General features: G+C 46.5%; 1 protein-coding gene across 1 annotated transcript in view; it reads right to left on the bottom strand.

Annotated features, from left to right (window-relative positions):
* SND1 (staphylococcal nuclease and tudor domain containing 1) overlaps nucleotides 1-23,325 on the bottom strand; it is an 840,361-nt gene extending 817,036 nt beyond the window's left edge. The window contains exons 1-2 of the mRNA XM_077473541.1: nucleotides 23,159-23,325; nucleotides 15,067-15,216 (exon numbers count right to left, since the gene is read on the bottom strand). Coding sequence (XP_077329667.1) covers nucleotides 15,067-15,216; nucleotides 23,159-23,224 — 216 coding nt within the window. The 5' untranslated portion in view covers nucleotides 23,225-23,325. The remainder of the gene's footprint in view (nucleotides 1-15,066; nucleotides 15,217-23,158) is intronic.
* Between the last annotated feature and the right edge of the window lie 1,903 nt (nucleotides 23,326-25,228).

Raw genomic sequence — 25,228 nt, 5'->3', positions numbered from 1 at the left:
AGAAACACGTGCTAGGGGGGTTGTGGTGGAGTTTTATAGGTACTGTAATTTTACAGAGCCTGTGAGACATTTACATGACAGTTTTAGGCGAGAATGCAGAATAGCATTCAGATCATTTAAAAATGCTTAATCACATCTTTTCACTAGATTTTTTTTTCAAGTCTATTCAGTGATAAAATTATGCACACAACCAATAGTTAGGCAAACAGTTCGGGCCGAGCAAAAGTTCGGCCTCAACAGCGTCTGTTCGCTGAACACCCCAATTTGCGGGATGTTCACCTGCCGCACACCCCGAAATGCATTGCATGCTTTACAGTGCATACTAGGGCCCCAAGTGGATAAAGAAATGCACCTGACCGCTTGCCAGGTGCAAGGCTTTGCTAATTAGGACACAAAGCACTGTCAGAGGCCTGATTGGACAAAGTGATCATTACTGTGTCCAATCACAGCTCAGTGCTCATAGTCCCACACCACACTATAAAAGGTTCCTTCCCACAGGAGGCTTTTGCAGTGTGTTGGAGTATAGATAGAGCAGGGCTCAGTTTTCTACTAGTGTGCTTACTAGTTGCTCACTAGTTGTGCAAATATGGTAAAGCGTCAGTGTAGTGTTTAACACCGCATTCCAAAACATTTAGCGTTTTTTACTTTTTTGGTTGCTGCATGTTTTTTTCCCCCCATCTTTTGTGAGCCAGTTTCACTGCGACACTGATGTCCCCTTTTTTTATATAGTTTTTACATTTCTGCCTCCGCTGTAGGTCGTTACAACACTTCTGCCAGCAGCACACCACCAGCTGTAGAGTATAGCAGAAAAATGTCTCTGCTGCAGTGAAAAAAAAAAAAAAAAAAAGGAAAAAAAAAAAACACACCAACACTACATCACCCACATTACCCAGCATCTAAAATTCTAGCACATCCAAATTGCTACCTTTCCATCTGGTGGATTCTGCCCCTTCTGTGAGTTTGCAGAATGTGCTGTACCACAATGGCAGCTTTCCAGTTGCCCTTTTTTGCATGTAAGGCAATTTCAGCTCTGTACCATCACATGGAAAGCAATGTTCTGGCATCAATGGGCAAGGTAGTCAGCAGCAAAATACGCTATCCATTATTGAACCCTACGGACTAAGGCTGGGATGCTGGACTATGCTGGGGCGTGACCAGATGTTAAGGTGAAAGGCCACAGTAGCCCAGACCTCACACCGGCTCCTATGCTGGACACCTGGTAATGTGGTGCGTCAGGGAGGGGAGGAAGCGCTGAATGTTGGAACGGCTGGTCGGCAGGTGGAGTGAGCCTGGGTCCGTGCCTCACTCTCGCAGTGCTTTCCGGCGGCACGCTCTCCCGCAGTGTCCTAGCTGCGCGCTCTCACATGAGAGACAACGAATACCTGGGATGAAGCCATAGAGGATGCCTGAGCATGCTGGGTGTGTCTTCCGCCATAAGGAACCGGGGAGCAGAGGAGACTGCCCCGCAAGATGACACTGGCGCACAAACAACGTATAGGAAAAAGGAAAAGGGTAACCAGATGCCAAGCTGGAGCGGTTCGCCCATACACCGGGAAGGTTGCGCTGATCACTATATACTTTAACGCCCATACACCGGACCAGACACCCACGAAGGGTGGGCAGGCTGGGGGAACAGCAATTTCACTTCCAGACCAGCCCCTCTGTGGGGAGGAAGAGCCAGGTCCCAAGCAGCAGCTCAGGAGTGTGAGCATGCTATGAGTAAAATGACAGAGGGAAGAATATTGGTGCCAATCCCAAGAGCAGGAAGAGCCATCCTTGAAAGACAGCTTTCACGCAAACAACTGCAAGTCCTCATCATCTGAAACGTCTGACCAACTTAAATGCAGAAGCCTGTGGGAGGGAAAAAAAACTGAGCAAAAGTTATACCCCAGATATGTCACTTTCTGGGCTGGAATTAAGACTTGTTTATTAACCAGCCTAGGGACTGAAGTCTAGTACTGTCTGGAGACACTAATAACTTTTGGTATGACTGCCACAAGAAGGCCGTCCAGGTAAGGAATAATAGTCATCACCTTTAACCTTAGCAGAGCCAACTCCTACACCAAGCACAGTGGTATAGTGGTTAACACTCTCACCTAGCAGTAAAAAGGGTTGCTTTTCCCAACCACGACACTACCTGCCTGGAGGTTGCATGTCCTCCGGTGTCCTCCGGGTACTCCAAAGACATGCAGGTAGGTTAATTGGCTTCTGTCAAAATTGGCACTAGGATGAGGACCTTAGATTGTGAGCTCTTTGAGGGTAGGGACCAATGTGAGTGTGCAATGTACAGGGATAGGGGTAGACACTCAGGTTGAACTGGATGGACTTGTCTTTATTCAACCTTACTATGAAACTTGAAAAACACATGGGGCTGAGGAGAGACCGAAGGGGAGGGCTTGAAATTGAAAGTGCCAAATTATTCCCATCTTGACTGCTACTCTCAAGACTCTTTGGAAGGCTGGATGGATAGGGAGGTGCAGATAAGCATCCTTCAAATCCAAAAGTGGCCATGAAGCAGTTTGAGTAAAGCAGGATTTTGATTGTGAATACTGTCTCCATGCGAAAGGTGCTTGTACCTGAACAGTTTAGAGACTGAGGGTTCAGGATAAGCCGATACTTTCCAGAAGGCTTTCTGATGACAAATATATGGGTATAAAAGCCCTTGACCTGATCTGACCGAGGAACAGGGATCAGGACTTTTTGATCCAACAAGTCTCCAATTGGGAGACCCAGAGCCCTCGCTTTTTCCCGATCTTGGGAAAGAAAGGTGACCAATAATCAATAACCAGAGTGGTGGTAGGCGAGAAAATTCTAGCCTGTACCAATTGGGCACTAGGTCCAGGATGAAAGGACTTGATGTGACCGGGGACCTTTCTCCTGCAATAGGCAGCAATCTTCCTCCCACTGGGAGACACGAGTCACTGTGGCTTGGCGAGTTGTTGAACAAGATGCCCCCTCTACTTCTGCTTTTATGCCCTGTCCAATTGTTTTAGGCCTATTGTCCTTTTCTCTAGGCCTTTGCTGCCTACTTTGGCCACAAAAAAAAAAAAGTTGTCGGCTTTTTCTTTTTCTCTGGAAAAGCCTTTTTTCTATCGGCTGTGCGGCAACATTTTACTATCAACGTCTGCCCGCTCCAGTGTGCAAGCAGCCTATAAAATAAAAACAAGTACTCAACTTTTGGACGAAAAAAAAAAATGGACTAACTTTACTGTTTTAGTTTTTTTTTTTTTTAAATCATTTAGTGTATTTTTTTTCCCCCCAAAAAAATGCATTTGAAAGACCTCTGCGCAAATGCCGTGTGACATAAAATGTTGCAACAACCGCTATTTTATTCCCTAGGATCTCTGCTAAAAAAATCTATATACTTTTTGGGGGGTCTAAGTGATTTTCTGGCAGAAAATACAGGACTTTTACTTGTAAGCAACAAGTGTCAGAAAAGATTTAGTCTTTAAATGGTTAAACTGAGAACTCTACACACTGAGATGACTTCATTCATTCAAGTGTAAACATTGTATCTTTCTGTTCTTTTCTTGGCAGGCTGCCCAGAGAGGAGGAAAGACCTTTCTATGACCACTCAGGCAACTTACACTGACTTCTATTACAGAAGTCATTTCCAAGTCCCGCTGTTCTAAATCGGCCTTTTTATCAGCTCAATCGGCCGATGCCGATTAAAAAACAAATATCGGCCGATATATCGGTCGACCTCTAATCTCTTTAGAAGATGTTGACTTATTAAAGGCTAACCTTGAGCCCCTTGTGGATTCTCTATCCCTGGGCCCTATATCTGACCCCGATTCTTCCGGAAAACAGGTAGATCTGGCTTCAGCCTCCACTCTCTGCCTGCTGTGGAGTGCTACTGACTGAAGCCCTAATTGGAGATTGACCCTCTGTGGGAGCCCGAAGCTTGTCAATTAGAGTTTTAAATGAGCTAAAGGTAGACGCAAGCTCATCTCTAACAGAAGTCAGCATTTTCTGACAGGAGGCTACTGGGTCCTCCCTTTTCCGGGCCTTCTATACAGGTGCGGCAAACTGCTTTGCTCCACGAGGAGCTCAAATTGTTTGCACAAACCACACATTTTTTTTGGTGGCTGTGCTTGGGCCTCGTCTTGGTCTGCAAGACAAAAGAAATGACCCATAATGTAACAAGCCAGCCATCACACCGCAACAAATTGTACATGAGGGAGGATATGTGTCCCCTTACACCCAATTCTACAGAGGTGGGAGGGGGTGGGAACACTCAAGGATAGCAACAGGGTGACAAAACACTCCAGGCTTACCCGTGAGGTGCTGGGGACCGCATCCACTGCCTGTGCAGGTCCTGCCCCTCTGGTCGTCTACTGCTTTTTACCAACCACCAGCATCCCATGTTCGAGTAGTTTATGGAGGCTGGAACTGGTGTCTCCGGCACCCGAGGATGTCATATGCCCCAGAAGTAACCTTGCTGGATATTTTGTGGGTCAGCTTGGAGCGCAGTAGCTCCGCCCCCTTGAGTGTCGCAGCTTCCTCTTTCCCCTGCACCTACAAGCCACACTGTCAGCAGGGAAAGGATACCGCCGTGCTGCTATGCAAGGCGCTATAGGGACCAGACATCACCCCGGTCTTGGCCCTCTCCAGGCACTGAGAACAGGGGACAGCAGCATAGATGCTGCTTCTGGCAGAGGAGAGAGAGATTAGTGACATACCCCAAACGGCCATTAGAACCCCTGCTCATGAGACCAGGTTCCAGGAACATGCTACACCCATGCAGAGGAAACCCTAATAACCGACATGGGGTTTGGAGGACCACTCTTATTCGGTGGGGGTAACGCGTTTCCTGTCCTAATGAGGCACCCTAGGTCTCATGGGCTGTCTTGGAAGACGCTTTGAGAAACACAGCTGTTTTGGGGAAGGAGAACAAGTGGGATGAATTCTGGCCCTAATAGTTAATGCAAATGCACCCTCATCTATCATACCGGCCATTTTGGTCGAGGGGGGCAGAATCACCGGGTCTATCGGAAACAGTGAATGCATTTAAAATTTTTTTTTTTTTTTTAAATCAGAACCTGTACAGTACATCACAGGCAAATGTAGAGGGTGAAATGTGGGATTTTATTTATCTTTTTTTTAGAAGGTTGAGGATCCAGTCACTCAAGAGGATAAAAGGACTGGAGGCCCCAACAATAGAAGAGCTACAAAGTGCAACAGCAGCCGTGGCAAACCGGAAAGCCCCAGACGCCCAGCCAATAGAAATATACAAGTGGTATGTAAGCATATTGCTTCCAAAACTACTGATAGTACTCAATTGGGCAGCCGGGGAGGGTAAACTACCTCCATATATGACAGAAGGAACAATTATTGTATTGCCAAAGGAGGGGAAAAATAAACTTGAAGTAGCATCATAAAATAAAATGAACTTGTATTAGGTCAATATCCCTTTTATGTTCAGATGTAAAATTTTAGCAAAGGTGTTCGCGGCAAGGTTAAACAGAATTTCAAAATGTATACATGCGGATCAAAACGGATTTATACCGGATAGAGGGGCAAGTATGAAAATAAGGCGGGCATATTTAAACCTCCAGTTACCAATGGAAAATGAGGAGACAAGGGCTTTCTTGTCACTGGACTTGGTTAAGGCCTTTGGCAGCCTCTAATGGCACTCTGCCAAGTGGGACGAGACAGGGGTGCCCATTGTCACCCCTGTTCTTCGCCCTTGCAATAGAGTCACTGGCTGTTGCTTTAAGATCCTCCCCGAAAGTACAGGGATTCAGGAGGGCAATGGGAGAAGAGAAGGTTGAGTTATACGCAGACGCAGTGTTGCCGTTTCTGGGGGGATAGGCAGACCTCCCCAGGAGCAGCACTGAATATAGTTAGAGACTTTGGGCAACTTTCTGGGTTGTTCGTTGGGAAAAATGTACTTTTGCCAATAAATGCTCTTAGAGAGCCCCTGCCACAACAGGTACCAAACCAAATGAAGTTCTTGGGTATTATAACAAGAGACCTGAGACAATACATAGCTAGCAATATAGTCCCACTTATGACAAAATTAAAACAGAAATGCTGGGTTTGGAGCCAGTTTCCTCTCTGTAGCTGGGACATTGCATTTTAAAATGGTTTGGATGCCATAGAAATTGTACCCGTTGCATAACTGCAGTTTGGGTTCCAAAGCACTGGTTCAAGAAGATTGATAGCCTGGGAATGTTGCAGCTATCGAAAAAGGAAGGAGTGCTAGCATTAACACCTGAGAAATTATTTCTTGAGGGCACGAATGCAGCATATGAGAGGAAGTAACCTGCCAGTGGGGGAGGGGGTAGGAGGGGAGTGGCATTGGTAGACACTAGTCATGATACAGTAGTGGAGGCAGTTGAGGTGGACTCTTTTTGCTCCAGGTGTCCTACAGTACAACTGATAAAGTGCTGGGAAACCATTAAGGCCCTGCTGGGCTATAATGGGTTTTCTGAATTTTCCCCCTTATGGGATAAAACTTAAAAATAAGGTGATAGAGAAAATTGAGTAGAAACAAAGTGGTAATCAGTGTTTGGCACAACTGTATAGGGCAGGTAAACTGAAATCATTCCAAGAGATAAGGGAGGAATATGCTGTCCCAAACCAGTCTTTTTACAGGTGTCTGCAGCTTAGACATGCCCTGGACACAGTTTATAGGCGGGACATTAGAGTGGAGTGGGATGCCCTCTTTCCAAAAGGTGGTTAATTCTAGGATCTCTAATGGGGCCAATTTCTGACATGTATGGATGTATAAGACAGAACTTGGGGGGGGGGGGGGGTAATAGGGGTAAATGGGAGGAGGATATTGGACAAATAACAGAGGAGCAATGGAGTTGAATACTGGCATTGGGGCCCACGGTCTCATCACCCTCAGATTGTATCGCACTTATTTTTGGTATACAGATCATACTACATGCCTCTAAAATAGTTTGCAAGAAGACTAGATGCGAAAATGCCCACGGTGCAGGGATGTAAAGGGAGATTTGGTGCATATGGTCTGGAGATGCCCAAAACTATAGATATTGGAGGGAAACTGTTAAAATTCTGTATTTGAGACATCTCTAGACATAGGCCAAGACACGTGTTTTGGGGCGTAAAGGAATATTTTTTTAGGAGACAAATTTCTCAACTTTATTTTTATCAAAAAGGTAGCAAGATCCACATTACTGCTGACACGTGGTACAGCAAGCATGGTCAGGAACAATACATGCATCAATGACACCTCTTGTGTTCCTGCTGGAGCATACTCTGCGTGGCATTATGGGCAGGGCACTTGAGGCAGAGCAGCGGGAGGAAGAGGACTTCCTTTCCTCTCAGGGTCGGCTTTATGCAGATACCATTCTTGCGACGCCACAGAACACAAGGGGGAAGAGGATTCTGGCAGTTTTGGAGGCATTGAATCAGAAGACATACATCAAACCTTGAGATGGTTTTTAGTCCATAGAAACATTGGTATGTGGCTGGGAGGAGGCAATTCCAGATACTGTAATCCTCAGTGACCCCGAGGACTGCTTCTCAGGCCTCTGCAAACTTGCAGTGCATGAGTTTCCTTATTCTTCAAAGTCTGCAAAAGGATCTGAGAATTTGTGGCATCAAAGCATAGGATACGTATTGCTGGGCAACCCTCCTTGAATTCCGTTACAAGGGGAAGTCTCGGAAATCATCTTGCCCTCGCAGAGGGAGCTCAGGATGAAAAATCTTGGACACCTTAAAGGAGTTTATGTAAGGCCGCGTACACACGCGCGGACTGTTGGCCCAACTTTGTCCGTCCAACAGTTTGAGCGAACAGTCCGCTCAAACTTAGCATGGACAGACATGGCCACACACGACGGACGAACAGTTTGCTGAAACCGTGCGCGATGACGTGAACGGCACGTACGACGGGACGAAAAATACGACGTCCTATACACTGCAATGCAACCTTCCGACGTGGAAATCCTTTCTGAGCATGCGCGAGACTTAGTTGGCCGAACAAGCCTACACACGAGCGAACAGTCCGCTGAAACCTTGTTTCAGCGGACAGTTTTTCGGAATTTCCGTAAGACCTTGTTCGGCCAACTGTCCGCTGAAACTGTCCGCTGAAGCCCCACACACGAGCGGACTGTCCGCCCAAACACTGTTCAGCGGACAAGGTTGGGCGAACAGTCCGCGCGTGTGTACGCGGCCTAACTCTTTTCCAGACTCTGGTAGGTTACATGGTCTCATTGAAAACCTAGGTTTTGAGGCTTCTGTTAGTAGAAGGTGGAGAACAAAAATAAAATATATCCCTCGGTGCATAGGGCTGTCAGCTTCAAGAGCCTATCAGCAGTGTCTGCATCATATGGTGGAAGATTTCCTAGCAGAAACACAGACATGCAGAGCATGTAGACAATCCACCGGGTTTCTGGGTCATGAGTACTTGCCCAGTATGCAATTGATCTGCTGGGCATTCAGTACTGCCGGAGGTTTTTGTGACAGATAAAAGAGCGAGTCTGTCCACATATTCCGTTGTCATTTGTCAAAATGAACTGTACTTCTAGAAGGCTATGGAGTGAAGGTACCACCAACACCCACAGCCAATTTTTCTGAACATTACTTCTATCCAAAGTCTGCGAAAGAGACCATACTATCAAAAAAAAATAAAAAAATAAGTTAATCTTGGCCTGATTGTACTATCATTTGGTTTTTTCACATAAAGCTTGCTCACCGTCCGGCATAATTTTGTCATTTCCATCCAATCCAAAAAAAAACAAATCTTGTTCCACGTGCACTAAGCTGTGGCCTCAGCAGACTGGCTCCCCAATCAGTTTACAAAATAAAGAAAGCTTGCAGGGAAAGGCAAATTTAAATGTATTTTTTTTCCTTTATGTCAGTTTTGCTGCAGCAGGTTCTCTACACTGTACAGATGCACCACTTTACAAGCAGACTAAGGGGACCCACAATCACTATATTTAAAGCAACTGGTCATGTTCATTGTTTCACTTTAACCACTTCCCGACCAGCGCACGATGATGTACGTCGACAGAATGGCACGGGCAGGCATATTGGCGTACAGGTACGTCCAATATTCAATGCCGCCCTGCCATCGGGAGCACGCCGCCGGCGGCGCGATCCCGCGCTGGTCGGGACCCCCGCGAGTCCGGTCGCGGGACCCGCGGACTCAATCGCCGCAGGCATCTCCACGATCGTCTCACGGGACGGCTGAATGGAGGAAATGCCGTGTAAACAGCATTTCTCCATTCTGCCTAGCAAATCGTGACACTGATCTCTGCTCCATGTGATTGGAGCAGAGATCAGTGTTCACTAAATGAAAGCCCACCCCCCCCCCCCACAGTTAGTAACACACCCCTAGGAACACTTAACCCCTACACTGCCACCCACTGGTTAACCCCTTCACTGCCAGTGTCATTTACACAGGAATCACTGCATTTATATAGCAGTGATTACTGTATAAATGACAATGGTCCCAAAAATGTGTCAAAAATGTCCGATGGGTCCCCCAAAATGTCGCAGTCACAAAAAATAAAAATCGCTGATCGCCGCCATTACTAGTAAAAAAAATAAAAAATTATTAATAAAAATGCTATAAAACTACCCCTATTTTGTAAACGCTATAACTTTTGCGCAAACCAATCAATCGCTTATAGCGATTTTTTTAACCAAAAATATGTAGAAGAATACGTATCGGCCTAAACTGAGGGAAATTTTTTTTTATATATTTTTGGGGGATATTTATTATAACAAAGTAAAAAATAATGTGTTTTCTTCAAAATTGTCGCTCTATTTTTGTTTATAGTGCAAAAAATAAAAACCGCAGGGGTGATCAAATACAACCAAAAGAAAGCTCTATTTGTGGGGAAAAAAGGACGTCAATTTCGTTGGGGAGCCACGTCGCACGACCGCGCAATTGTCAGTTAAAGCCACGCAGTGCCGAATCGCAAAAAGTGATCTGGTCTTTGACCAGCAAAATGGTGCGGTCTGCAAGTGGTTAAACAATAAAATCACGGTGCCTTTAAAAATGAATTGGTATGTTACCCACTACCCAGGGCTGTACCCGAGCCCCTTATGGACAATAACTTGCATATTAACCTTAGAAATCGTGACATTGATTCTGCAAATTCACAAATTGGTTTACATCCACTAAGTCTGAGAACAAATTGTCCATATACTGCAAATATTGGCCGATTGCTCATGAACCAGCCAAAATTCAAATCACTGGGTGGCCCTGTTACTACCCTGCTGCACCACATCCTTTGAAGGAGCCAGGCGTAAAGTATTCAGCTGGACACCTGCTACATCCAGATACAGCCACTCTTCAGGTAATCTGACAGCCATCTGGGTTGGCTGTTAAAATAGCTGCAGCAGATTTGTCCACCTATGTAGTAAGGCATGGATGGTGACAATAGTGCAGTCATGCTACACTGTACACAAACACAATTTTTATAATTTTGTTCCCATAAAGAGCTCTTTGGTGGCATTTGATCACCTCTGGGATTTTTATTTTCTGCTAAATAAAATCGAAAATTTTGAAAAATTTGAAAATGTTACAAAACTGTAAATAAGCAAGTTTACTCCTTCACTGATGACTGCACTGACTGGCACTGATGAGGTGGCACCAATGGGCGCTGATAGGCAGAACTAAGGCATCACTGATAAGGCAACACTTCCAGGCATGAGTGGTGGGCACTGATTGGCAATTGGTGGCATACCTGGTGGTCATCCCTGGTTCTGTTTTAATTTTGTCTGAAGTGGGACTATATTGCTAGCTGTGTATGGGGCTGCGTAGCCACAGACCGGTCAGGGTGCCCATGCTGACCCATCTCCATAACCAAAAGTATCTACAATTGAAAGGTGACCATCAGATCTGGACCACAGAGTAATGGAAGATGACCTGGTCTGACATTCAGTAATGTTCTGAGGATCAACAAACTGAGGTGTTGACTAGGCCTCCAAATTCTCAAGATATCAATACTGGGCATCTATGAAATGTGCTGGAAAAAAGTATGATCTATGGAGGCTCCCACTTTGCAAATTACAGGACTTAAAGGATCTGCTACCGATGGGATGGCTTGATGCCAGATACCACAGCATGCCTTCAGAGGGTATGTTAAGTGGTTATAACAATGGCTAATCCATGAATATTATACATACATTAAACAGCCCACTGCACAAAAGCAGAATGCTTTAGGCATTTAGGAAAACTTATTTCCGGTACCTACAATGGAATATTCTTTATTACCCAATTCGTACAACTTTCCAAAAAAATTGTTGTCACCCCCAACCCCTCTAAGGGGTTTTGTGACAGTCACATCCCTTATGTGTTGGGGTGACATGCCACAAAATACTGGGGATGTAGCTGTGTTCAGAATTAAGCAATTGCATTAAAACTCATGTTAAATAGGAGTCAGTACACACCTACCATAATTTAAAGTGCCTCTGATTAACACCAAATAAAGTTCAGCTGTTCTAGTAGGTCTTTCCTGCCATTTTCTTAGTATTCTACAGCAAACGCCATGGTCCACAGAGCTTCCAAAGCATCACAAGGATCTCATTGTTACAAATGTATCAGTCAAGAGAAAGGTGCAAAAGAATTTCCAAGGCATTAGATATACCATGGAACACAATGAAGACAGTAATCAAGTGGAGAAAATATGGCACAACCATGACATTACCAAGAGCTGGATGTCCCTCCAAAATTGATGAAAAGATATCTGGTCAGGGAGGCTGGCCAAGAGGCCTACAGAAACATCGAGAGGCTGAAGGAATATCTGTCTGTGTGGTACATGTGACAACAATCCGCCGTATTCTTCATACATCTGGGTTATGGGGTAGAGTGGCAAGACTGAAGCCTTTTCTTACAAAGAAAACCATCCAAGTCTGACTAAATTTTGCAAAAACACATCTGAAGTCTACCAAAAGCAAGTGGGAAAATGTGTTATGGTCTGATGAAACCAAGGTTGAACTTTTTGGCCATAATACCAAGATAGACGTTTGGTGCAAAAAAACAAAACACTGCAAACCAAAACATCACCATACCTACAGTGAAGCATGGTGGCAGATTCATTCCTTGGGGCGGAATTTCTTCAGCTTAGTCAAGGTGGAGGGAATTCTGAACAGTTCTAAATACCAGTCAATATTGGCACAAAACCTTCAGACTTCTGCTAAAAAGCTAAACATGAAGAGGAACTTCATCTTTCAGGATGACGACCCAAAGCATACATCCAAAACAAAGGAATGGCTTCCCCAGAAGATTAAAAGTTTTGGAATGGCCAAGACAGAGCCCAAACATGAATCTGACTGAATCTGTGGGGTGATCTGAAAAGGGCAGTGTACAGGAGATGCTCTCGCAATCTGACAGATTTGGAGTGTTTTTGCAAAGAAGAGTGGACTAATATTACCAAGTCAAAACGTGCTATGCTGATACTCATACCCAAAAATATTGAGTGCTGTAATAAAAATCAAAACGTATGTCAAAGTACTAAGTGTGCACACTTCTGCAACCATGATATTTAATTTTTTTATATTTACTCCCGTCCATTTAAGACCCCTTTCACATGGGCTTTCCAATCAGGAACGCCTGTCAGTTTTTCAGACAGACCTGATGCTCCATTCAGCTCTGTCCACTGACATTCGCCAATAGCCGATTCTATCCGTCAATTCCAGGTGGATGGAAATCCTATTCACCATCTGTTTTGAGAACCGGATAAAAACATACAGGCGGTCCGTTTTCATCTGATCTCTCATAGAAGACAGCAGGGCTTTGACATCTTCGCACAGTGAGCAGAGACGGTCCTGTCATCTCCCTGCTCAGTGGGGATCAGCAAATCACATTAAAGGTGGAAAAAGTTCTGAAATTATTTCTCTATTTTTTTTATATCACAGAAACCTGACATTTTAACAAGAGTGTTTAGACTTTTTATTCACTGTAGATATTTTCCTTGTTGATTTGGATGAGGCCACCACATATCCCTTTTAGTGTATGCTTTAGGCCAGGCATGTCCAAAGTCCGGCCCGCGGGCCAGTTGCGGCCCGCGGTCCGGTTTTGAACGGCCCGCCTGGTCTTTCTCAATTTATTGTGCTGCGGGATCAGGGCTGTCAGATCAGCCGATCCCCAGCACTGTGAGAAGCTCTGTGAGCTTCAAAAGTGAAAGTAAAGTGCAGAGGATTGTGCTGTGCTCTCTGCTTCCCCCTACAGTGCAGTACCCGGCTGAATGAGGAAGCTGCAAAGGTACTGTACTATGCTACAAGCTTAAAATGCCTTTATTCATGTGTGTGTATGTATGTATGTGTATGCATGTGTCTGTATTTGTGTGCATGTATGTCTGTATGTGTGTGTGTATGTGCACATGTGTCTGTATGTGTGTGTGTGCACATGTGTCTGTATGTGTGTGTGTGCACATGTGTCTGTATGTGTGTGTGTGCACATGTGTCTGTATGTGTGTGTGTGCACATGTGTCTGTATGTGTGTGTGTGCACATGTGTCTGTATGTGTGTGTGTGCACATGTGTCTGTATGTGTGTGTGTGCACATGTGTCTGTATGTGTGTGTGTGCACATGTGTCTGTATGTGTGTGTGTGCACATGTGTCTGTATGTGTGTGTGTGCACATGTGTCTGTATGTGTGTGTGTGCACATGTGTCTGTATGTGTGTGTGTGCACATGTGTCTGTATGTGTGTGTGTGCACATGTGTCTGTATGTGTGTGTGTGCACATGTGTCTGTATGTGTGTGTGTGCACATGTGTCTGTATGTGTGTGTGTGCACATGTGTCTGTATGTGTGTGTGCACATGTGTCTGTATGTGTGTGTGTGCACATGTGTCTGTATGTGTGTGTGCACATGTGTCTGTATGTGTGTGTGCACATGTGTGTTTGTGTGTGTGTGCACATGTGTCTATGTGTGTGCACATGTGTCTGTATGTGTGTGCGCACATGTGTCTGTATGTGTGTGCGCACATGTGTCTGTATGTGTGTGTGCACATGTGTCTATGTGTGTGTGCACATGTGTCTGTATGTGTGTGTGCACGTGTGTCTGTATGTGTGTGTGCACGTGTGTCTATGTGTGTGCACATGTGTCTGTATGTGTGTGTGCACATGTGTCTGTATGTGTGTGTGTGTGTGCACATGTGTCTGTATGTGTGTGTGTGTGCACATGTGTCTGTATGTGTGTGTGTGTGCACATGTGTCTGTATGTGTGTGTGTGTGCACATGTGTCTGTATGTGTGTGTGTGTGCACATGTGTCTGTATGTGTGTGTGTGTGTGTGTGTGTGTGTGTGTGTGTGTGTGTGTGTGTGTGCACATGTGTCTGTATGTATGTGTGTGTGTGCACATGTGTCTGTATGTATGTGTGTGTGTGTGTGTGTTCACATGTGTCTGTATGTATGTGTGTGTGTGTGTGTGTGTGTGTGTTCACATGTGTCTGTACGTGTGTGTGTATGTGCACATGTGTCTGTATGTGTGTGTGTGTGCACATGTGTGTGTGTGTGTGCACATGTGTCTGTATGTGTGTGCACATGTGTCTGTATGTGTGTGCACATGTGTCTGTGTGTGTGCACATGTGTCTGTGTGTGTGTGTGTGTGTGTGCACATGTGTGTGTGTGTGTGCACATGTGTGTGTGTGTGTGTGTGTGTGTGTGTGTGTGTGTGTGTGTGTGTGTGTGTGTGTGTGTGTGTTTTTTTTTTATTGCACTGCACCAAAAGCACCCTACATTTTCCAATGTGTGGGGTACCATTAAGAATTAACTGTGCCCCCTAAAGTGCAGAGCATTCGTCTGTGTGTTGGGAACGAGTGCGACAAAGGCAAGAGAATTCTTGTTGGGCTGTGTATTAGTGCTCGGATGGACACACTTAGACCGAATTTTCAATGGTTCAAAGAATGTCAGGCAAAATGATCGGCCCTCAGGCATGTTCACTTCATCAAATCCGGCCCACTTTGAAAAAAGTTTGGACACCCCTGCTTTACACCAATTGCCTAAAATTAACTTCTGCAATGTCAAGTATAAAGTGCACTTGTCTATTACATGAAACCTATTGCTTTTTCCTAAATCAGTAAAAAAGTGCAAGTTATGTAAACCAAGGCAAAGAGACATTGATCAGCTTTATGCTTACCTCATCTGGCACATCTTTTGCATCTTGCTGAGAAGCAGCAGCTCTGCGTGCCAGTGCACCAGCACGGATATTACTGAGGTTAATTTGACGTTCTGGCGGTGGACCTCCACGTGGCTGTCCTCTTACAATTATGGCACATCCGGAAAGTACCTAAAATATAAGAATACCTTTAGTCTCAATAGTGCATTATAACAATCCTACGTTCGAGTGAACTTTAACTAGTTCATTTGAACCTAGCTGGTCCAAATAAACCATTTCCTTCAACATATGTAGCAGTTTTTACCATGTATCAACTGTAGCATTAGCTCCATATATTGCTGTGTGCCAGCAGCGGCATAGGGACTTCCTGCTCAAAATAAAGTCCGGTTGGGCACCATTTAGGAAGCTTTGTATTTTCTGAATAAATACAAAGCTTACTCTGGCTGTGTTGGAGATCATGACATGAGACCCTCCTGTATAAAAGTTTCAGTAAAAGTGGTAGTAAAGTCAGCTTATTTCACCTGTACCTAGAGGTAAGCTTATAAAAAAGGCTTATCTGTTGGTACAGTGAATGTTTAGGGGAGAGTCACATTTGTAGCGGCCGGTGATACCACCGACACACATGCACTGAGCTCTAAAAATATACAACTCGAGTGCCATCCATTCTAAGCACAGCATCGTGATGACGACTCCCACCAAACGGCAGAGTACGTGAAGTTGGGAGGAAGACAAGGCGAAGATGGGCGACAGCGCACCACTGGAGGGATCTGCTTTACAGGTAAGTCTGTCATAATGTGCGAGTATGCGGTGCACTCGCACATTCAGATAGTTATAAATACGCTAAACCTATACATACTTTCAACCAAAACATGTGAATATGTGAATGAGCTCCAAAAAGTGTTCATAAAAGTCAACAAAAAATATGTACATAAAATCCAGTCCATGCCTTCAGTGCAATCTACATAATGTATATCTATAGACCTACTTTTAGAAGTAAATTTTGACACATTTCCACTTCAAATAATTATTTTGCATGAACACCTCTTCCAAAGCACTACTGGGAAAATGCATGTGGGTCTGCTCACCTCTAAGATGACCTCCAGGTTATAAGAGGTCTTAATGGATAAACTCTTATAACCTGGAGTTCATCTTGGAGGCGAGTAGACCCACATGAGATTTCTCACTGAGGTGTACTCAGACTGCTACCTAGAGCAGATGAAGGTTGTCACAACAATCTTTGCTTTTCTAAATGAGATGTTTACCATATATGCTGCTCTTCCCAAATAATGTACGCAAATTCCTCATACTTGATGTACAGGTCTTCTACTGTAATGACCTACTTTACGTAAAGCTGTTCCCACTAAGGGGGTTACATTTTATATAATGTGTACATTTGCCTTTTTTATCCTCCTGAAAAACTCAAGATTAAACAAAAAGGTGGCCAAGGCAACATGTGCCTGGAGAACACAGGCAAGACACAGGAAGGATAAATGCAGTCAACAAAGGGCTATTAGCAAGGAAAGATTGATCTGTTGCAATTTGATGTTTGATCTATTGTGATAGTTGGTATTTACAACTGAAGAAAATTTAACATTGCACTTTATTACCCTAAAACACATTGTACTTCCCTGAGCCCTGGAATTTCACTGGGTGGAGACGCGCTCTTCCTGACGGGGTTCTCGACTCTTGATCAGATAGATTGATAGCAGTGCAGCCATTGGCTCCCGCTGCTGCCAATCAAATCCAATGAAGTGGGCGCTAGGCCGAGTCCAGCATTCGTGTCTATGGACGCCAATTCTGGACTCAGAACACCTGCAAGGTAACCCCTGGGGAGAGCACTTCTCCTAGGGGGTTATCTGATAAGAGGAGCCGCAAGAGCCGCCGAGGGACCCCAGAAGTGGGTGTTCAGGAGAACAGCCCAATATGAAAACCCCACTAGCCTGTCTTCAGATCCACAGATATCCCGCCAATATTTGAACCACCTCCCCCCCCCACCCCCTTCCTAATTAGGCATTAGAGGTATCAAGCAGCTCAATAGATAACTACATTTTAGAGAACACACTTACCTAGGTGTCATCCGCCACCTCTAGAGAGAACTGAGCAATCAAAAACCACCCTCTCTGAGCAGAGAGCTGTGACTGTCAGTGGCTCTCTGCTCTCTCCTCCAGTTGTGGAGGGGGCAGGGGGGCTGGCTAAGGCTCTCGGCAGATCATAGAGACACTAAAGCAAGGTGCAATCCAGGGTTCTGGGTGAATCCCAACCATATGGTTGGGATCTATTCAGTGCCTGGACCGATTCTGTGATGTCAGCCAACAATGCGCTTCAGCCGGCTGTTGGCTGAAAACAGGTCACAGGAGTGCAGGATGAACTGCACTCCTGTGATCCATAGTACAGCCAAAAAAAAAACTTTGGCTATACTTCTTAAAGCCTGCCTTAACTGCAACCCTTTCGCCTACCCTTTTCCTCCCTAGATCCAAACCCCTCCACTTCCCCTTATTCCCTTTACCCCCCAGCATCTAACTGGCCCCCCAAAAAAAAAAAAAATAGACCATTGACATTTTGTCCCTTTCTGCACTAATTACAGTAACTGTCTACTTCAAACTATATCCGTTCGGTCAAATTTGTATTTTTATGCTGTGAAAAGTTGCATTTATTTTAGGAATGCACCGATACCATTATTTTTACAATGAGTACAAGTCCTGATACTTTTTTTTAATACTCACCAATACCAATTACCTATTGCAACTTTTTTGTTTTAAATTCAGCTGTCAGCAATGGTACAAAGCATTGAAAAGTTATTAAACGCTTTCAGTGTGAAAGATGTAAATATGTTTATATGTGTAAAAATATTCACAAACAAAAAAGTTTTAATTGTTTATCGTTTATAAAACAGATGTGTACAAAAGAAAAAAAAGCAGAAAAATAGAGAACATGGAGTTAAGGCTGATTATAGTAAATTAGGGTTTATTAAGGGGGTTAAACAGAGGAACATATGTGCATCACTTTGATCTGCAGATGAATATACAAAAACGAAACAATGTTTCTTTTTATTTAATGTTTCAGGGATGAGCAATGTTAAACATTTCCAGCTGCTTTTTTTGACAGCTCCAATTACCGGACCCACTGACAGCTCAAAGAACCGAGCCTGAAAGTATCGGTTTCCAGGATCGGTGCATTTGCACGAATACCGATACTTGTGCAAATACTCGGTATCGGCACCGATACTAGTATCGGTTCAACCCTAATTTATTTGCAGGCTTACTAGTTTAGGCTTGTAATGAAATCGAAACCTTTGAACTTAAAAAAAAGAAAGGTAATAAATGGTGTAAGAGCAAAACAAAGGGCTAATGTTCCAGAGGGGTACATGGGGAACATGAAGGCTATATATCCAACACTTTTAATCCATTTTGGACTTGGGGAGGAGAAACATCTCAGGTTTACTGTTTTACAAGGCAGTGTAGGATATTTTGGGACCATAGCAATTGTACAAACCGTAACAAATTCATAAATTTGGATAAATTGTCTAAATACATATTTGTGGGAGGTACTTCTGCACATTTACCCGGCCACACCCCTTTGTTTACTTAGCTGCAGGAGATATTTGTAAAGTCAAGCGAGTGGTTGTTTTCGGCAGGTTAGCGGACTTGTCAAAAACTGCATGGGGTTTCTTTACTTTTGACTTTTAAGTGAATCAGTGGGGATATTGGGTATGTCAATATTTTGGCATGCGGTCCCTTCAAGATCCATACTAAAACCAAAAGACCTGGTATGGACTGAGACGGGACCAGCATGCATATTTTGAAAAAAATGTTAGTCCATGTTAAGGGGGGGTGCCGGCTCCTAAACAATGACTCATCCCCACTGCTGACAGCAGAGATGTCACTGGTTGTTAGGACATCAAGGCATCTGCTTCTAACAGCAAACTCACTCAAAAAAGTATTACAAAAAAAAGTAGCAACAAAAAAAAAAAAAAAAAAAGGTATAAAAGCATAAAAAAAAGTATCAAATTAAGTATCAAAAAACATGTAGGCACGATTTTAATGCACTTCCAATGAAGTCTATGGACCACAAAAATCTCACTGCGTCGAACAGGACCCTTCCCCAAAGTTAACTTAAAATGCATAAGCAGCTACAAATACTATGGCTACAGACAGAGTAACTCAACCAAAAAGCAAACTGAATACATCATAGCTTACCAATCATTGATGTAGTTACAGCTTTTTTTTCAAATGTTTATTCACTTTCACCTGGTGACTGCCCAGTAACTTCCTGTTTTAGAGTGGCTACAGTCAACCCTCCATTGCATCTATGGAAGAGCAACATAGCCTCTCTGTCAATCAATGGAGAGGGTGGGGATGGATGGGCTAGCGTTACATAGACTTTACATTATTGGCTAAGGCAGCGCAATGCACATAGATGCATTTTCACCAGAGATGGAATGAAAGAAAGATGCTTGATTTCCCCAACCCCACATTCAGTGTTTATGTGGGAATGCCTCCTGAAGCATTATTGTGTTTTTTTCTAATAGGGGGTGGGGGCCGGCTGGCAGAACACGATTACTGCTAGCCGCTATAGCCACTGCCAATAAGCACATGCCATAGACCTGACAGGCTGGTTGTATCCAAGTTGATCAATTTGGGTACAATCAGCCTGCCCATACATGGATCGCAATTTAGCCAGTCCCTGCTGAACCATCCAAATTTCAATCTATAGTCTGCTCAACGTAAAAGTTAAAAATTAAAGGTGATCAGTGCCAGCACCCATCAGTGTTAAATGGTTTGTTAACCCTCTAATTGCTATGTAGCACAGCTTGGTCTGTTAAAGCGGAGTTCCACCCAAAAACGTAACTTCCGCTTTAAGTGCTGGTGACCCCCTGACATGCACCATTTTTTGTGGCGGGAGCGGGTACCCCGTTTTGACAAGCACCCAGCTCCAGCTTCCTCCCCTGGCGCCGGAAGATCACCTCTACCTCCCTGCAATGTTCTGGGACACATCACAAGTCCCTGAAGACTGCCCAGCCATTCACAGCGCGGTTCATGCATGTGCAGTGTACGCCCGGCTGTGGGTTCAGTTAGAAAGTCGAAACTGCAGAGAAGAGGGGGAGAGGAGTGGTGCTTTGTACACCTACATTACTGGACCATGGGACAGGTGAGTGTCCGATTAAGTCAGCAGCTACACTTTTTGTAGCTGCTGACTTTTTAATGGGTGGAACTCCACTTTAAACAGCAGACGTACCGGCTGGATCAGGGAAAAAACTCAGTTACAATAGGTAAAAACAAAGCCCACAGTGTCAATACTAGTGAAAGACTGCATCATACATTCCATTTTTGAACTGGCCATTACACTACAGAAAAAATAGCAAATTTTGGGCAGCTACAGAAACTCCCCCAAATTGTGTTACTTCCTACTATGAAGGGCTACAGGCGAGAGCCATGTGTCTGTAGGCAATGGGACAGCTGTCAGCACCAGGAGGGGCCATTAGTCATGGGGCTGTGGGTGGCAACTGGCTGGGGAGGGGCCTTAATCATAAGGCTGCCAGTGATTGGGGGTGATCAGCTAGTCAGCAGTCTGGGGGAAGGGAACAGCCACCAGTCTTGGGGTGGTCAGTAGGGTGCCACTGTCAATGATTGGGGGGCAGCCCTCAGCCATGGGGCTGTCATCCTACGTGGGGGGGGGCAGCCGTTGGGGCCGTCAGCCAATGTGCAGAGGGGGAGGCAGCCCCCAGCCAAGGTGCGGAGGCAGCCCTCAGCCGCCGGGGCCGTCAGCCAACATGCAGGGTGGGGGCGCAGCCCTCAGCCGCCGGGGCCGTCAGCCAACATGCAGGGTGGGGGCGCAGCCCTCAGCCGCCGGGGCCGTCAGCCAACATGCAGGGTGGGGGCGCAGCCCTCAGCCGCCGGGGCCGTCAGCCAACATGCAGGGTGGGGGCGCAGCCCTCAGCCGCCGGGGCCGTCAGCCAACATGCAGGGTGGGGGCGCAGCCCCCAGCCAAGGTGCGGAGGGGGGTGGAGGCAGCCCTCAGCCGCCGGGGCCCTCAGCCAACGTGCGGGGTGGGGGCGCAGCCCTCAGCCGTCCGGGCCGTCAGCCAACATGCAGGGTGGGGGCACAGCCAACATGTGGGGGGGCAGCCCTCAGCCGCTGGGGATGTCAGACTACGTGGTGGAGGGGGCAGCCCTCAGCCGCTGGGGCCGTAAGCAAACGTGGGAGGGCAGCCCTCAGCCGCTGGGGCCGTAAGCAAACGTGGGAGGGCAGCCCTCAGCCGCTGGGGCCGTAAGCAAACGTGGGAGGGCAGCCCTCAGCCGCTGGGGCCGTAAGCAAACGTGGGAGGGCAGCCCTCAGCCGCTGGGGCCGTAAGCAAACGTGGGAGGGCAGCCCTCAGCCGCTGGGGCCGTAAGCAAACGTGGGAGGGCAGCCCTCAGCCGATGGGGCCGTAAGCAAACGTGGGAGGGCAGCCCTCAGCCGCTGGGGCCGTAAGCAAACGTGGGAGGGCAGCCCTCAGCCGCTGGGGCCGTAAGCAAACGTGGGAGGGCAGCCCTCAGCCGCTGGGGCCGTAAGCAAACGTGGGAGGGCAGCCCTCAGCCGCTGGGGCCGTAAGCAAACGTGGGAGGGCAGCCCTCAGCCGCTGGGGCCGTAAGCAAACGTGGGAGGGCAGCCCTCAGCCGCTGGGGCCGTAAGCAAACGTGGGAGGGCAGCCCTCAGCCGCTGGGGCCGTAAGCAAACGTGGGAGGGCAGCCCTCAGCCGCTGGGGCCGTAAGCAAACGTGGGAGGGCAGCCCTCAGCCGCTGGGGCCGTAAGCAAACGTGGGAGGGCAGCCCTCAGCCGCTGGGGCCGTAAGCAAACGTGGGAGGGCAGCCCTCAGCCGCTGGGGCCGTAAGCAAACGTGGGAGGGCAGCCCTCAGCCGCTGGGGCCGTCAGACTACGTGGTGGGGGGCGCAGCCCTCAGCCGCTGGGGCCGTCAGACTACGTGGTGGGGGGCGCAGCCCTCAGCCGCTGGGGCCGTCAGACTACGTGGTGGGGGGCGCAGCCCTCAGCCGCTGGGGCCGTCAGACTACGTGGTGGGGGGCGCAGCCCTCAGCCGCTGGGGCCGTCAGACTACGTGGTGGGGGGCGCAGCCCTCAGCCGCTGGGGCCGTCAGACTACGTGGTGGGGGGCGCAGCCCTCAGCCGCTGGGGCCGTCAGACTACGTGGTGGGGGGCGCAGCCCTCAGCCGCTGGGGCCGTCAGACTACGTGGTGGGGGGCGCAGCCCTCAGCCGCTGGGGCCGTCAGACTACGTGGTGGGGGGCGCAGCCCTCAGCCGCTGGGGCCGTCAGACTACGTGGAGGGAGGGCAGCCCTCAACCACAGGGCTGTCAACCAATGGAAGGGGCACCAACCCTCCCCCACAGGGTGGCCAGAATTGGAGGAGAAACTACAGGGTTACCTACAAATAGGGGGGGTCGTTTGCCATGTGGTTATCAGCTGACAACGGGGCTGTCAGCGATTTGGGGGGCAAAGGTTGCCAGGGAGCTGTAATGTGATGTCCGTTGCCGATGGGGATGTCAGTAGAGGAGGGGTGCTGTCATTGGAAACAGCTAGCAATTAGATGACTGAAGACCTGACAGTATAGGGAATTAGCGGCAGATGTGAGGAGTCCCTCATGTCCTCCATGGCAGGCAGCTGTTGATGAGACGTGTATAGGGAAGGATCGCATTCAGCCATAGAAGTGATCAGAGGGGATTGTAGATGCTACAAATGTGACACAATGTTTCCAGTTGGCCGGATCCTGAGGTTACAATGTGAATCTTCTGAAGACTGGATAGAGCCGGGCACAGGAAGAGTGCGCCAACACAGCGCTCCCTCTGATGTCCGGCCAGTAGCCGGTAATTGGGCACATCAGGGGCAGGTAAAGTGGGGGGGAGGACACAACAGCTGGAGAGGCGCACAGGTCACCCGGGGGCGCACATTCCTCCGCTCCGTCCTTTGTACTCTGACCGGCAGGACACACAATTCTCACCAACTTCTCCCGCTTCACACAACTTCTCTGGCATGGCGGAGCCCGGAGAGACGTGCCCGCTGCTCCTCACCTGGCCGCCACCTCTCCCCCAGAGCCATGTACCCCCTTTACACCCGCTCCTCACCAGCTTTACGATGCCTCTCTGCACCACAGGGGCTGCGGGGGAAGTCTGCACTCCTGAGGAAGCCATGACGTGACAGTCGGTACGGAGACGGAGGACGGAGCCGGGAGCTGCTTGTATGGCTGCTGTGCTTCTCACACTGACTGACTAAGAGAGAGCGCCGCCGCTGTACAGCCGCTATTTATCGACCCGCCCCCTCCGCCTGACCCGCGCATGCGCGCACTTCTATGGAAGAAATAGAGCGCTTTCAGTATGACGCCGAGATTCCGCCCCTTGGAGGATTGCGCTTCCGGGTCGCTGTTGTAGGAAGGACACGTCAGCACGTGTATGTGTGGGAAAGTGGTGCGCTACTGGATGTCAGTCGTGGAGTTTGGAAGAAAGTTTTGTAGCGCCAAATCGAATCTATTGGGTGAAGGAAACACGGGGCTTCACCGGGGGGAGGACACCGCCAGGGGCGCCTCTCTGATCTGGGAGGCTCACACCTGGGTGTTCATCTACAGGCTTATCATTAGATCACTGGGCTGCTGGCATATTGTTTTTGTTTTATTTTATAGCTAAAAATCTCATATTCATAATTTATATATACTTTTTAATTGGATATATTTACATTTGCAATCCATCATAGCGTCTCTTGAGATATTGATATAGTTATATATTATACTATATAGATATCTCTGTAAATCTTATATCTATAGTACATTATTTATATAATTACATATACTTAGTTTTTCTTCAAGTGTTGATGGTGTTGTATTTTTTAATTTTAGTGAGGAATGTAGCTATACTAAAAGGCAGCAGTGGCAGCTGGTGCTCAATTTTTTTGGGAGGGCAGCAAACAAACCACTCAACACTCATACCCAAATACGCTCTTGTCAGTACAACCCCTTTTAAAGGTTAAAGTGTTTTTTACATCAACACTTCATATTCTTGTGAAATAAAAAGGTTATGGCGCTAAACCCTATTAGTGATGAGGTGAGTTAACTTATCAAATCCTAGTGTTTAATTTTTTATATAAAAAGAGAAAGAAAAAGAAAGAAGCTGTTGGTGATACCGTGAAAAAAATATCCTAAAACAAATTGTGTGTGATTAATGTGGAGTCAGCATTCATGTTCCATTATAATAAAAACAAAAAATGCGTATCAGCCTACTAAAAACATGTAAACCTTCATTAAATGTGCAAATTAGTGGAAATAATGTTAATATTCAACAGTATGTTAGTGTAAAACAGATTGTGCAAACATGTGCAAAAAAATGTGCAAAAAAGCAACTAAAGGTCAGAACAACCAAGGATCAGAAATAATTTAACCATAAAGTCGCATGAAGTCGCTAAATGTGCGAATAGACAATATTTTCAACCAATAATCGCATGAAGACGCATCTGTGTCCAATATAAGTCCAAAATTAATATTTGGCTTGATAGTGCTGCCTCTTCAGACTATTGTTGTAATTGTTACAAAAAGTCAATGGGGGGTATTTGATTTACTCGTGCAAATAGTGCGGGCTTTCAATTAGAGAACTTCATCCCCGGTGCGCCACTCTGTGCTGTAGTATGTGAATGCTCTCACCAGAGTTAATGCCCCTGTGGGGCTGGATGGACCTTCACAATGTAAGCCACTGTGTCGCTCTCTGGCTGCTGCTGGTGCACTGGGTGAAGCTTCGTTGTTCCGTCCGTATGGTATCCAACGTTAATTATATAAGGGAAGACATATCCATAGTGTAATACGTTCTTAACCAAATCGTTCGTTTATTAATATTAAAATCTACTCACATTTTACATTAAAAGCATGTACATATAGGAAAAACTCCGCCGTTCGTCTCAAACGAGTGCACACAACGTGGCCACGCCCTACGCGTTTCGTCACTACGACGTCCTCTGGAGTCCTCTGAAGGCTCCAGAGGACGTCGTAGTGACGAAACGCGTAGGGCGTGGCCACGTTGTGTGCACTCGTTTGAGACGAACGGCGGAGTTTTTCCTATATGTACATGCTTTTAATGTAAAATGTGAGTAGATTTTAATATTAATAAACGAACGATTTGGTTAAGAACGTATTACACTATGGATATGTCTTCCCT

Source organism: Lithobates pipiens, unplaced genomic scaffold, assembly GCF_037356315.1.
Source record: "Lithobates pipiens isolate NorthernLeopardFrog02 unplaced genomic scaffold, aLitPip1_a1.2 Scaffold_8, whole genome shotgun sequence".
In the NCBI taxonomy this organism is placed as follows: domain Eukaryota; kingdom Metazoa; phylum Chordata; class Amphibia; order Anura; family Ranidae; genus Lithobates; species Lithobates pipiens.
The sequence above is the reverse complement of the archived record's forward strand: the minus strand, read 5'-3'. Positions and strand labels throughout refer to the sequence as shown.